Source organism: Asterias amurensis, chromosome 18 (assembly GCF_032118995.1).
Source record: "Asterias amurensis chromosome 18, ASM3211899v1".
Classification (NCBI taxonomy): domain Eukaryota; kingdom Metazoa; phylum Echinodermata; class Asteroidea; order Forcipulatida; family Asteriidae; genus Asterias; species Asterias amurensis.
Genome location: NC_092665.1, coordinates 12,098,955 through 12,114,593, shown reverse-complemented (window position 1 = coordinate 12,114,593; position 15,639 = coordinate 12,098,955). Strand labels below are relative to the sequence as shown.

The following is a 15,639-nucleotide window of genomic DNA, read 5'->3' as shown; positions in this document are numbered from 1 at the left end:
CCGAGCCGAGAGCGAGGGCTTTTAGTGCACGGCAACGACCCTGCAAGGTTTTAAACAGAGGTTTAAGAACGAGTCACTACCCTTATTCCCATTCATAAATGCCCTTTTGTTAAAAACTGTTAAAAAAATACAATTACAGACAAGTTGAAAATAGGTATAAAATATTTTTTTCAAAAACTTTGTGAAGAGTCTGTTTCGCATGGGTTGTGCGACGCGCGCACGATTAAAAATAGATTATGCGCGTGCGCTTAGAAGTAGATTACATGCTGTTACTAATAGCTATAAATTGCGTTCCCCAGGATAATCTTGCGCACCCGACACGCGGAAGCCAGCCGGTTATAAACACTGGTCATTATCAACCGTTTAAACACCCCCACGTGACGCGCTCTCCACCAATAGGAGTAGAGAAACTGTCTGGGGTATTTATAAATACTGCTTTAACAGCAGAATGTACCTTGTTTTTCCCGAATACATCTACATTACTACATCTACATATTTGGCTCTTTTTGGGGGATGGGGGGGGGGGTTCAGTTAACTCCTGTTTACCCCTTTTTGTGTTTTCCTTCCAACACATATATTACATCACTGTCAACATCTCTTCATTACAAAAGTTTCATCACATGACTGATGTAATAATAAAAAATAAAAAATAAAAGCATTTAATGATAGCTACAAAAGATGCTCAAGGCACTTTCCAGATAAAAGACACCTTACAGATAAAAAGAATAAACAAGTAGCCAATAAAAAAACACAAATATATGAAACAACTGTAAGATACACAGGAATTCCATGACCCCCTCCCCCCCCCCCACAAAAAAAAACCAAAGAAACTACAAAATAATACTTATAAATGTAAATGATGTGTGCAAGTGATGCACTATCAATGCAAAGGGTTCAATTAATCGAGCCTGGAGAAGCCACCACATTTTCTACCATTTGAAAAAAGGGGTCATGTCCGAGTGAGTGGCTGGGGGGCTTGGGCATCAAAGACCTTTTCACAAATACTGGGGCGTGCGCGTAAAGCTTGGAAATAGGTGCATTGTGGTGATCAAATTTGATCCATATCTATACCAATATGCACCTTTGCGAATGAGCGTTGTCAAATAGAGTGCCCTCAGCAAAAGTCGCAGCTTCAAATCGGGACATGGTTCAGAGGCCTGGAGTTTCACCAATGAAAGGGCAAGGCCATTTTTATTTTGCGAAGGGCACTTCCATTGGAAAATCTTAAAGTCAATTGGAAACTTTTGAAGGGGCACTGCGTGTAATTCCATGCCTAGGCTCGGGTACCCAAATTGGGGCTTTGAAGAGATAGTCTGGCTTCCTCTTTGTGGGACGAGAGTCAGCGCTCTTTAATGCTTGTGAATACAGGGAACATGATCGGGACAGAATCGTGATAAATGTCCATTACAAAAGTAGGGGCTCAGGGCGGGAGGGGGCCACTGTATCCGCCATCCAGTGCTAGCTGTGAGCCTGTAAGTTCTTTGTGAACCCATCGATGGAAACAGGAGCAAGGGCAGGAGGAGACTAACATTCGTAGATCAGCTGAAGGACGGACGCAACAAAAGGAGCTTCGGACGCTGATGCTGGACCGGGATGCATGGAAGACGACCATCAGAGGTTCCCGAGATGGCGTCGGTTGAAGACAACCCTTCTGACTCAACTACTACTACTGGCAGGAGTAACCTCAAAACCATCTACGGTTAAAAGTGGAGAGATTTGTCATTCCACTCATCACCTCTTTCAAATAACAGACTTGTTAGTTTGTTGAACTTGGTATTTCGTCTGCCTTGCTTTTTGTCATCAGCATTCACACGTTTCAGATAGTAGAGTAACACCCGCAGACCATCATTGCTGTGACCTTCAATCCTCATGTCCTCTGAGACCAAATCCACTGAAGGTAGGTCCGCAAACTGGCCTTCAAAGTAACACTTGAGCGACAACTCCTCCTCGAACGTTGATCTTTGGCATTTCTGTATAAGGCTCAACACCTTGTTTGTGCAGAACTGATTGTCGCCACAACAAAAACGCAGAAAGTACTCCAAACTTTGGGAACCATTTCTCATGATGTTTCCAACCCGGTTAAGATTTGTGTTAAACTGTTTTTTATCAGTTTGAAGTAAGCGTTGGAAGAAGATGGCCGCACAGTACTCCTGGAAGGTTCGGTGGTTGAAACACACGCTGTGTCGAGTGTCAAGGCCTCTGACGACCCTTTGGCTGGTGAGAACACCTGCTTTCAATGCAGACCTTAGCGCCCCGTCTTCAAAGTCGCCTTCTTTAAATGAAAGAAACTGATGCGGCGACAGCAGATCATCCAAAGCATTCTTTCCGACTTTTGTCACAACTTGTGAGGCCTCATCTGGTGGAAGTCGGTTTCTCTTGAACATGTACCCCAAGGCATCTTTGTAAAGTCGAAACATTGTGCCTGGAATTGTCGACTGCTCTCTCCATACTAAACACATTAAGAGCAAGAGTAGAGGACTAGTCGCCAAATCAAACAGGTCATCTGAGGATTGAATTGTACGGATGAGTCCCTCTGCTCGATCATGTTCCCGAGAGAAAAATTCTCCAATGTACTGCTCAATATCCTGTTCAGTAAATCCAAGTACTTGTACTTTAACAAAAGGTTTCCCGATCAGTGATTTGGCCACCAGTTTACGGAAGTGAGAGTGACGAGTTGTTACCACAACACAACTTTCTCTGAGTACCTCACGACTTAGGATTTGATAGATGTTACCAGACGACAATGATGCCTCTGAAACGTTGGTGGTCTTAAACTCATCAAAACCATCGAAGAGAATCAGCACCTTTGCAGGGTTGTCAGTAATATACGACCAAAGATCGTCTTTATTTATATCTTGGTCTTCATCTATGAGCTGGTGAAAGATGGCATCAATTAGCTCTGTGGAGTCTTCTAAAGCGAACATCTTCAAGATGAGCACGAGCTTGTACTTCTGGAGTTTTTGATTACCATTTGCCCAATCGAAAGCCATCTTGTCAACGAGAGTCGACTTCCCGATACCAGCTCTTCCTTTCAGAATGATTCTTCGTATTGAATCCCCTTCCTTGGTCTTCTCCAAGAAGAAGTCCATGTATGACTTCAGTGGTTTTCCTCTGTATTCGGTATATTGTAGCTTCAGCTTCGTGTAGATGTTGCTGATGGGTTTCGTATCATCCCCAACCAACGGAATTATCTGCACAAAGCTACCAGTGGTCATATATCGTTTTCTCAAAGTCCCCTCGAACTTATCAGCAGCCTGACTGGGTCCATCTGTAGTTCTAGCAGTTTCTCCTGTCACAACAAAAGTAAAGAAATAAAAGTGTCGCCAGAATTTTCTCTTGCACAAACATGCTTACATTTACCTGTAGTTTTTTCGAAAACAAATATCTCTTGTCATTTACTATTCATTGTAAGAAAATCTAACGTTTGAATAAATACATTGACTGCACGCAAACAGGAAAATATTCTTCAAAATGCTTAAAATACAAAATAAAAGCTCATAAAATGCCACTTTTTATTTGGGTAATTTTGACTCTCAAACGAGTCCAGATTTTTTTAAATGGTGGGGGGGGGACAGTTCTGCTGAAGTGGGTCTAATGCAAAGGCATAGCTATAAGGGGGGTGCAAAGACATCAATTTTGGGACATGCATTTATATAATAGAATTCTAAAGGTAGAGATACAGAGTCTGAAATTGAGGACCTTCCAAACATGATGAGGGATAAACACCTCTGGCATGACGTTGTGAATGGAATCTAGGTTGCGACCGCTAAATGATGATAAATGATGATGAAAGGTGTTTAGAGCTGGTTAGTCTTTCGAGCAGTGGACACACTATAATAATAGTAATATAATGACAATAATTTTGGAGGCTAATCATCTTTTCTCGCAGCTAAGAGCTGAGCTACGTGTTCGAGAAGCAGGCATGCAAGGACGCCTTTGGCAGCCAGCCACATCAACCCGATGACCACGGCGCACAGCCAGAGATCAAAAGTGTTTGATTTTTCCCGAGGGAGGAAAACCGGATGTTCTGGAAAACCCTCGTGTCACAGCAGAGAACCAACGCACAACTCAACTCACATATTGCCCTGGCCGGGAATCGAACCGGGGTCACCTTGGTGAGAGGCAAGCGCTGTTACGCACTAGCCAGCCATGCCCCCACTGTCGTGATTGCCACAGGGAACATTGGACACTACAAGTGAATTTGCTATAGTTTTTAAACTAGTGCTCATGTTATTAAACTAGAAAGCCAATGCACAAAACTTTTTTTAAAACTTACCTCTGGAGTTATCTCGAGGCAGATGTTGTTGTGAAACCCTCTTGGTTTTCATCCTAGTTTTACCACTGGATTTTTTTGAAGGTTCTTGTGGTTGTGAAACGTTCATGGTTGTCAACTGAGTGTTACCACTGGAGTTATCTGTGGATTCTTGTGATTGTGAAATACTCGTGGTTGTCTTTTGAGTATTACCACTGGAGTTACCTCGAGTCTGATGTGGTTGTGAAACGCTCATAGATTTCATCTGAGTATTACCATTGGAGTTACCTCGAGTCTGATGTGGTTGTGAAACGCTCACAGATGTCATCTGAGTATTACCACTGGAGTTACCTCGAGTCTGATGTGGTTGTGAAACGCTCATAGATTTCATCTGAGTATTACCACTGGAGTCACCTCGAGTCTGATTTGGTTGTGAAACGCTCATAGATTTCATCTGAGTATTACCACTGGAGTTATCTGGAGGCTGATGTGGTTGTGAAACCATTGTGGTTGTCATCTGAGAATGGGAAACTGCCGATTCAATATCATTACCTGGTTAAAAAGTAAATGATTTATTTATGTTTATTTATTTTGCACAGAACTTGAGAAAATACTGATACAGTGCTAAAACACTTCTGTGTATATGGGTAAACCAAAATGAATGTTCTATACCCGATGCAAATTTATCATCTATTAAATGATTTAGTTCAGAAATTGGACAAACTTATGATGGTCTATTTATGTAATTGGATCTTGTTTATATTCCAATCAGTAATTTCTTTAAAAAATACTGATGAGCACAAAATACTGCTGATCAAACAGGTATCTTAGTAAGTACAGCACCAGCTACAAGTAATTCCAAGCCCCCGAGGGTAACCCGCGAGGGGCAACGAGTACGTGGCAGGGACCCCCGCAAAATACCCGCGGGGGGTGAGGGGGCCCACGAGAAAATTAACGGGGACCACGCAAGAGATTTGCGGGGCCTCGCAAATGGCCCCTGCAACCCGCAAACGGCTTCGTGGGCTCAACGGGGGCCTTTGTTTGGCAATCACTGATGCATAAAGCTGTTGTGTTGAATACAACAGCGAGTGATGTATACCCGTGAAACATAATGCTGACGTTCGTTTGGAGGTTTATTCCATGGAGTACACACCTCACTAAAATAATTCAACGGTACATGTAATAGCACTACTTTTTTATCGTTTTTGTCTGGTTGCTTGTTCAAACAAGAGCACTGGTTTTGTTCAACTCAACGTATGTCTCAAAGGTATAACTAATTTTTTTATAAACGTAAAACAAACAAATCAACATTAACTTCTTTCACTTCGTGATTCATTTTGTATTGTTAATGATTCAATAACTTACTGGGCGATTCAGAAGCAGCTTGATAAGCTGCAGCTTCCAGTAACCTAGGACGTAATTCGTCCAACTCGGGTGTGTTTGTGATCGCCAGTTCTTCAAGTTGTCCAATTGCTAAAGAGATCTCTGCAAAATATTAAAAAACAGTGTCAATTACATGTAAATGTGTCATGGGTTTCTGTGCGTTGTTTTGGGGGAAGTATTTGCAAGTAACTCCTACTGATACAAACAGCCTACGCCATTCTTTAGATTTGCTCAATGCAAATTATACTTTTTCAAAACTACTTTTTCACAACAAGGCAAAAATTTCATGCTAAGCAAATTTTTGTGCTAAGCAGCTCGATGAAATTACGCCCAGGTCAGTATAACCAAGCCAGAAAATCCAGTGACCTTTCACCGGCCTAGATCACGCGTGTAAAAGTGGCATCTTTTGTACAATTCTACCTGCGTCAATTAAATCTAACTGCGGACGGAGGGAAGATTTACCCATCAGAATATTAGGCCGTGTCCGAATTGGCGACTTCAGCTACAGCTACGTCTGCCTATTCTTCAACACTGACAGACGTGCTGATCTAGCCGTAGCTGTAGCCAAAGTCGCCAATTCGGACACGGCCTTACCCGGCGTTGGAAGCAGTGACAGCACCATCAGTCAAGGTTTTTCAGGCAGTGGCCCTTCCGGCAGTGAGAGACATGAGTCCCACCACGACCCATCAACAGCTTTAAGATGATGAGGATGTTTTTACTCGCACCTTGTAAAATAATGCACCTTCACGACCGCACAACACGACCACCCCTATAGACCTTAATCACGCTGTCACCATCTTGGTCATGTTCCCTGTTTCCAATAACAGTAATGAATGCTAACATTCATTGCGAATGGCACCACACTATTATTTCGTCCAGCCTCAGTTTGGTTACAGTGAGTTTGAATGGAGTAAAATCAAGATGGCCACACCGTGATAAAGGTCTATACCACACCTTGGACAAGCAGTTAGCTTTCTAGGTGCGTTTACTCATCAAGCGTCATGGTAAAGTTACCCAAAACGTTTACCCAGTGCGAACATGGCTTAAGCTGTTTTAACAACCAGAGCCAATGTAAAAAAAAAAACTTACCACTGGAGTTATCTCGAAGCCGATGTGGTTGTGCAACCCTCGTAGATGTCGTCTGAGTATTGGAAGCTGCCGACACAATAGCATAACCTGGTTGGAAAGTAAATGACTTAGTTTCAAAATCAGTCAAATTTGATCCGGTCCTTTTTTAAAGGCAGTAGACACTGTTGGTAATTACTCAACATAATTATTAGCATAAAACATTACTTGGTAATGAGTAATGGGGAGCTGTTGATAGTATAAAACATTGTGAGAAACGGCTCCCTCTGAAGTAACGTACTTTTCGGGAAAGAAGTAATTTACCACAAATTTGATTTCGAGACCTCAGAATTAGATTCCGAGGTCTCAAAATCAAGCATCTGAAAAGGGTGACAAGGGTGTTTTTACTTTCATTCGGGGGATTATCTCGCAACTTCGACGACCAATTGAGCTAAATCTTTGCAAGGTTTGTTATTTTATGCATATGTTGAGATACACCAAGTGAGAAGACTGGTCTTTGACATTTACCAAAGGTCCCAGTGTCTTAAAGAATTGAATCTTCTCCGTAATACCATTCGGCAATTTCATTTAAAAAAAGCTGTAAATATCAAAATACTTTTGAGCACATAAAAATCTTCATAACTTATTCCAGAAAAAGTAACCAGGTCTGTGTTAGCCAAGGTAGATTGCACTGTTTGCTGGGACTACAGCATATTTCACGAAACGCTAAGATTAATCCTATCTCGAGGACGGGTAAAGGACGAGTTAATCGTCCTGAGGATGGGTTCAATGCGCCCTATTGCTATGGCTACCGAACTTAAAGGAACACGTTGCCTTGGATCGGTCGAATTGGTCTTTGAGAAGCGTTTGTAGCCGTTTGTTATAAAATGCATTAAGGTTAGAAAGATAATTTAAAAGTAGAATATAATGATCCACACAAGTATCACTCAAAATTGCATGGTTTTCCTTTTACCTCGTCGACCAACACGGTCGGCCATTTATGACTCCCATAAATGGCCGACCGTGTTAGTTCGCAAAGTAAAAGGAAAACCAGGCAATTTCGAGGCAAATTTGTGTGGATAATTGTATTCTACTTTTAAATTATCTTTCTAACCTTATGCATTTTATAACAAACGGTTACAAACGCTTTTCAAAGACCAACTCGACCGATCCAAGGCAACGTGTTCCTTTAACTCGCCCTAAGTCCTAAGTTTGGTGAAATCGACGGCTGGATTCCTGGAATACATGTACTTGGTGAACAAATAAAATAGTTGACATTATTTTCTTTCACAGCTTTAGAAAATTGGTTACATGAAGAAGCAATCAATTAACAGTTTCACCTCTTCATCTACAATCCCGGCCATATCTCGTTGGGCCCCCCTGCCCCCTTTCAATGTTGGTTCCATTTGCCGACTGTGTTCTGAGTTACAGTCAACATTGAGCGGGGGGCGGGGGGGGCGGGGGGGCGGGGGGGGCGGGGGGGGCGGGGGGCAAATGTTTTGAATGTGAATGTGAATGGGAAGTGCACAGGGAACTGATGTATCAGGAAAGGGTGGCCCAAGCATTTTGGCCGGGATTGTAGCATGAGGTCGCAATCCAACCATATCCTCTACTCCTGTATCACCTAATAATGATAACAATAATAACAAATCCTTATATATAGCGCATTTCACAATAACCGTCTCAATGCGCTTTACATTAGTGCCCTGGTCATTGGGCCAATAACATTTCCCTAAAGGCCCGGTCACACAGGCCCCGATAGTTGAACGAAAATGAGAACGATAAAAATACACGCCCTCGATTTGTTAAATGAGCGTGGGCGTATTCTGTGTGGAGCAATTCAACCAATAGAATGTGTTTTCTTTGCAACGTTATTGTTATCGTTTACTTTATCGCTGCAGTGTGACCTGGCATTAAAGACAGTGGACACTGCTGGTAATTGTCAAAGACTAGTCTTCTCACTTGGTGTATCTCAACATATGCATTTAAAATAACAAAGCTGTGAAAATTTGAGCTCAAGTGGTCGTCGAAGTTGCGAGATAATAATGAACACAAAAAAAACATTGTCACACGAAAATGTGTGCTTTCAGACGCTTGATTTCGAGACCTCTAATTCTAAATCTGAGGTCACAAAATCAAATTCGTGGAAAATTACTTGTTTCTCGAAAACTACATTACTTCAGAGCGAGCCGTTTCTCACAATGTTTTGTACCACCAACCTCTCCCCATTACTCGTTACCAAGTAAGCTTTTATGCTAATAACTATTTTGATTAAGTAAGTTTTTATGCTAATAACTATTTTGATTAGTTACTAATAGCGTCCACTACCTTTAATTCGTACCTTTTTCTTTCAAGTATTGTTCTGTCCGATCAATATCTGCAATAACTGCCACATAGCCAATGCTCTCCATAATTTCTCTTAGCTTTCCATATTTGCCGACTCCTATGACTCCTTTGATCTCCAGCGCAAATAGCATGTCCCTCACATACTTTATTTTCTCAAGTTCCGCGTCTAGGAAGCCGCCAAATTCTCTTGCTCTGACTACCATCTTCATGTCCCACAAAGCTTCATCGGTTAAAGTCCTTTTCAAAACTAGAAGTAATTCGTTATGGTCTCTTGGTCTATCACCAGCCATTTTGCTTCAAGAAGGGAGGGGACCCTATTGCAAAAGTGTAGAAAGCTGCAGACAAAAGGCCCTGTGGAGAAAATAACAAAGGAACTTATTCCATTAAAGGCACTGGACACTATGTACGCGTATAGACGCGCATACGGCCTGCCCAACAATATGGCCACTGTCATAGCAACTCAGGCGTTATTCTATACGGTTTTTTTTTGTATAGTGTCACATTTCTATTTACTCAGTGTTGTGTACTTACAGACTTAATTGATAAACCGAAGCCTGGGCTTGGGTGCCTTCTCGATGGTCGTCGTGACCATCACCAGCGATCATGTGATGCCACTCTCCTCCACCATAGTCCGCTGTTTGCCTTGTTGATGACCATGTAAAGGCTGTAATGTAGAAGTAACAAAAATTGTTAAAGACAGTGGACACCTTTTAGAGATTGTCAAAGACCAGTCTTCTTACTTGGTGCATCTCAACACATGCACAAAAAATAACAAACCTGTGAAAACTTAAACTCAATTGGTCGTCCGAGTTGCGAGATAATACTGAAAGAGAAAAACACCCTTGTCACATGAACTTGAAGTTATGTGCTTTCAGATGCTTGATTTCATGACCTCAAAACCTAATTCTGAGGTCACAAAATCAAATTCGTGAAAATTATTTCTTTCTGATCGAAAACTACGTTACTTCAGAGGGAGCCGTTTCATGTCATGAAAATCTGTTTGTATATGATTAAAATGATTTTCGTCTCATGAGACGAACATTATTTTCAAGACATTGCTTTACTCATTTCCCAAAAACTATAGCACCTCAGCACGTAATATTTTCCGGGAAGCTTTCTACTATCATTATTTTCAAACTGTGTAAGTTTAGTGTAAATCTGTGGACATTGTGTTTTTTGTCCTACAAATGTTACATAGACCCTTTAAATTGAAAACAAAAAACAGAAACAAGGAAATACTTAAACTATGCACAAAGTCCGCTACACGTATTGTTTCTTTTTAACTTATGAATTTTAAAAATGGTATCTTACTCATTGAAATTATAATCAAAATTTAACTAAATAATTTCGTGTACTACTAGCCTACAACTTGCCAGGTTCAACTCCTCCGTTGCAATTGCATTACAATTACAACTCCGTCTTATTTCAGAAATAATTTCATCCATGGATTGGATATATTTGTTAGTTGGGAAGTCATCGAAAGTGTAATTAACTATACGTGTACATGTAAAAGGGACACCAGGAGGAAGGAAATCATTGGGACACTAAGAGTATATGAACGGAGTTTCATTTTTGTGGTAAGAGTCCAGTAACTTTATAACCTTACCAACAATGCAATTTAGATTGGCCTGCAACTGCCTAGGCGGGGTAATAACTACTTAATAATAATTAATATATATTACTTACAACTTTAACCAATGAGCAGGTTATTCCCTGTGAGGGGCAAACACCACCAAGCCAAGTCCAAACCTGCTACATTGGCTAAGGAAAATAGTAGCGAAGAAAACTGCCTTATTAATCGAGAACCTTCTCTGACCAGAGCAGACGAAGGAATGGACGAGCATTTGCTATGCGCCCCTCGTTTTCAAAAGAAGAAGGGAACAAAAGCGTGCGTCTTTGGTGCACAAAGAAAGCTTTACTTCTTCTTAAAGGAATTCACTACATTAGTCCCCTTCCAGATCACATGAGTTTTGACATGGGATCGGAAAATTAAATTAAATAAATAAATAAATGAAAGCATCCTTTCATGGTGATTTATTTATTTATTTTAATTTTCCGAACTATTGAATTGCAAGCGCTTTTCAAAGATCAACTTGATCGATCCAAGGCAACGTGTTCCTTTATAAGCACGAAAATAGCTTGCCTATTTTACACATGGCAAAATGTAATTCCATATATGCATCGCTTGTGACTGGTATTTGGCTGCTGTTTTCTGGGTATAATAACTGAGTGGAGTCTTGGCCGGTAATCTAATCTTACTGAGCAAGTATTTTTTGCTTAAGCCAAAACTTATGCTAACACTACCCTACCAGCCTTTACTTTTTTTTTTTATATATGTACATACCACAACCTATGATCTGCTCTTTCTCACTTCTTTTAGACTTCCATTGTCCTCTTCTTTTGTTCTTTCTTTTCTTTCTTGTCTTGTTTCTTCTTTTATTCGCACAACGATAGCATTTTTTATTTTTTATTTTTTATTTTCTTATTTTTTTTAATGAGGCCTAATTTTTAATTCTTAAGACACTGGACACCTCATGGTTACTATGCAAAAGACCACTCATCTCACTTTCCATGCACAAAATAACAAACCTGTGAAAATTTGAATTCAATTGATCATCGAAGTTGCAAGATAAAAACGGAAGAAAAAACACCCTTGTCACACGAAGTTGTGTACGTTCACATGCTTGATTTCAGGACCTCAAAATCGAATTCTGAGGTCTCAAAGTCAAATTCAAATACACGAAAACACCCTTGTCACACGAAGTTGTGTGCTTTCAGATGCTTGATTTCGGAACCTCAAAATCTAATTCTGAGGTCTCAAAGTCATATTCAAATACACAAAAACACCCTTGTCACACGAAGTTGTGTGCCTTCAGATGCTTGATTTCGAGACCTCAGAATCTAATTCTGAGGTCTCAAAATCAAATTCAAATATTTCAGGTGAAAATTACTTTTTTTCTCGAAAACTAAACTAAAAGTAAAACTACTTCAGACTCAGTCAGAGGGAGACGATTCTCACAATGTTTTATACTAGTACACTCCCAGCTCTGAAAGAGAGCCATTAACAGCTCAACAAGGTGGGCTAGACTAACCCTAACCCTAACCCTTACCCTCTAGACTATACCTAACCCTCTGCCTCACCCCCCCCCCCCCTTTTCCTGGTCCTGTGCCTGAGAGGCCCGTCGGCGATCCGTCGACTTGTCTTACTCTTCGTCCAAAGTCGAGTTGTCTGACAGTTACAAAAACCGTCCGTCGAGTTGTCCGCACGATCGAGTTGTCCGACGGACGAGTTGTCTGAACTCCATTATGAATGGGATTTCCGCGTCTCCCTGATTTTCAGCACGTGTAGCGCATATGACGTACGCTCTGGTCGCTCGGAAATGGTAATTCCTGACGTATCCTGGTGTCATGTGTTTTCAGTAGGATAACAGGAAAATTGTTCACAATCAAAAACTAAATATTTTTTTTTTCAAATCATCTATCAATTTTTTTTACAATAACACTTTCACTTCATGGTGTGCTGAAATTTTGGTTTTACGTTGCGAGAGACAGTCGGCCATTAACAGTGCTTATGCATGCACGACATTGGAGCAACGTCATATGTTTTCACACCTTTCATTGGTTGGCATTTTATTGAATATTCAGAAGCTAGTATGGCGTGCAAAATAAATCAAAAATATTATTCAATTACTACTTAACAAATTTAATTACATTTTTGTCCTAATGCATTATGGCTACTTTATTAGAATCCAGAGATATCATTAGGCATGAAAGCAAAACACCCCCCCCCCACACCCCTTGATGCACTCACACTTCATAACAATCCGTTTTCCCCCATTTCAGACCAGTAATTTTTGGTTTCAGGAGATAAGAAACCAATCTATGATATTTTCTCTTTAATGTAGACTTAATATTTATTACGCTTATCGGAATTTATTACAGTATGCATGAGTAAATCAAAAAAAAATTGTTGTCATTTTCACTTAAAATATTTTAATATTTTCCCCATATTGGCACACCATAGAATCCCAAATAGTAACCACCTCACGTGATCCATCTAGTGACTATAGCAGAATGAAACTCAATCTAGCAGATAGTAATTAGCTGTTTCGTAGTGAAGCGCAGCGAAACAGCTCTTGTTTTTGTTAAAGTTTTTTTTATTATTATTATTATTTTTTTTTTTATTTGTCATCTTCAGAAAAATTTCGTCATTGGGGGTCAAGTGACGCGGCCTTAAAGGTGCACTTTTTGAACTAATATAACTCCCTAAGTAATTATGCGATCATGTTGAAACTTGGTAGGTTGTTGGATATTGACAAGTTCTTGTGAAATTTGAAATGACGCCATGATGACGTCATCACATGATTTTTGATGATTTTTTTCAATTTTTGCACCTTTAACACATAAATTGCTATCTGAACATGGTATTATCCAAAAAATTGTTTTATTTATGCCACATTGGGCAAATTGCTTTGAATACCCAACAAATTTAAAACTCAGTTGAGAAATTTGAATTATTAGCTGTTTCGTAGCGAAGCGCAGCGAAACAGCTCTTGTTTTTGTTAAAGTTTTTTTTATTATTATTATTATTATTATTTTTTTTTTTTTTATTTGTCATCTTCAGAAAAATTTCATATAAGTGCTGATTTGCAATGTTCCCAAAGAGCAATTGCAATGAAAAACCACAATCGCTGAGTTGGACCCAAATGGTACATTAATTGATACCTGAGCTGAGAGATGTTGAGTCTGTAGTTTCTCGGTGCATATTGCGTCTGCTAGTGTTGGGTGAGTTTTGTGTATCAGTTGACTTTTTTATTTGTCATCTTCAGAAAAATTTCATATAAGTGCTGATTTGCAATGTTCCCAAAGAGCAATTGCAATGAAATTTTCAGGGATGAAAGGTATTGGTGCAATGATCATTGCGAAACAAGGATGTCATTATGACATCATCAGAAGTCACGTGACGTCATCTTAAAGGTGTTGTATTTTAAATATTTGAAAATTTATAACAAATCAGCCACAAGAGACCGTAGGTTTCTGTTTGCGGGATTGGGGAGGGATAAATAAGGTCTTCATTTTGTTTCGTGTGCGTGACCTCACATGACCTCTACTTCCGGTCGAAACCGGAAGTGGCCCTCTAATTCAAAATTGAAAAAAGATATGAAGTTGCTTTTAACGATGTTAGTGCGTGGCAAGGGTGGGCAGTTCAAAAAAAATACCAATGACGTCACAAAATACAACGGCGCCCACTAGCGGCAGGTTGAAAACTCGTCAAAATGGACTTTTTGAAGATGTGTGTGGTGAAGTTTTTTGTAATCACTTCAAACTTTACACACACGTTAACTGTCAGGCAGCCATCATATGTGTGAAGTTTCAGATCAATGACGTCATTGGGGGTCACGTGATGCGGCCCTAAAGGTGCACTTTTTGAACTAATATAACTCTCTAAGTAATTATGCGATTATGTTGACACTTGGTAGGTTGTTAGATATTGGCAAGCTCTCGTGAATTGTGAAATGATGTTATAGTGACGTCATCACACGATATTTTATGATTTTTTCGATTTTTGCACCTTTAACGAATAAATTGCTATCCGAACATGGAATAATCCAATTTTTTTTTTTTAATAGCCTGGATAAGTCATAACTGCTTTAAAAAAAGAATAAATTTCAAATTCAGTTGACAAAATTTAAATTGTTATTAACGAAACAGCTCTGCATTTGTGCACAAATGCAATCATGTCTAGTTTTGTTTTGAACTTTTGAGGTTGGATGATGTTTCTTTGACTCATTTGAATGTTGGCATAATAATGCACTAGTGATTAGTACCAAAAATCAATCATTTTATAAATGTTTTGAGCATAACTAACGACAGGAAACTTTATTCTCAGCATGATTAAGCCTGATGAAAATACAGACCGCGAGTAAACTGCATAGCTTCTGTCACCGGTGCAGCTTGCACAATTTCGCGATACACGGTAATCAAAGTTGGGGACCGAAAACACATGAGGGTCGATAATATTTACTTTCAATTCCAAGTAAACCAAGTACCTCAAGAAAACTGCAGTTAGCTACACAGCAGTTCGCCTGATATTTTGATAAAAATAATGAGAGAAATCTGTTAATCTCCAAAATAATTACCTTTCTTTTCTGTGGTCAATCAAATCGTGTCTGAGTCTTTCCAGGCTGGGTCCACTTCCTGGTTCTAACGGTAGTTGCGATAACGTAACCCACCTCCCGACGGCCGCCAGGCCCGGAACGTAACCCTCCTCCCGACGGCCGCCAGGCCGGAGGGTTACGAGATTCTTTTGATCGGAAACGGTTGATCTGGTCCAACAAGTACAATTTCGACAGCTAGTCACCAGATTTGCCCCATTTTTACCACTTTCAAAAATCATGACACAAATTCTGAGGGTACGAACTTAATCCGCAATGTCTAATGCAGCCTGCCATAATACTCAAAACACCATTTAGAATATATTTCGAAGAAAAATGGACAAAAACTTACCAGATTCCGATGTGACAGTGTGCATACGGGTGGGTCATGCGGTGTGATCGCACTCACCACGCACAGGGTATACGGGTGGGTTTACA

General features: G+C 40.1%; 1 protein-coding gene across 2 annotated transcripts in view; it reads right to left on the bottom strand.

Moving 5' to 3' along the window:
• Positions 1-671: 671 nt before the first annotated feature.
• LOC139950866 (uncharacterized) overlaps positions 672-15,639 on the bottom strand; it is a 76,518-nt gene continuing 61,550 nt past the window's right edge. The window contains exons 1-7 of one of the 2 annotated variants that reach the window (XM_071949702.1): positions 15,187-15,262; positions 9,578-9,710; positions 9,042-9,397; positions 6,725-6,811; positions 5,618-5,737; positions 4,277-4,804; positions 672-3,289 (exon numbers count right to left, since the gene is read on the bottom strand). In XM_071949702.1, the coding sequence (XP_071805803.1) occupies positions 1,701-3,289; positions 4,277-4,804; positions 5,618-5,737; positions 6,725-6,811; positions 9,042-9,336 (2,619 nt within the window). In that variant the 5' untranslated portion in view covers positions 9,337-9,397; positions 9,578-9,710; positions 15,187-15,262 and the 3' untranslated portion in view covers positions 672-1,700. Of the gene's footprint in view, positions 3,290-4,276; positions 4,805-5,617; positions 5,738-6,724; positions 6,812-9,041; positions 9,398-9,577; positions 9,711-15,186; positions 15,263-15,639 lie in introns of those variants that run through there. The other variant, XM_071949701.1, reaches the window with a different exon arrangement.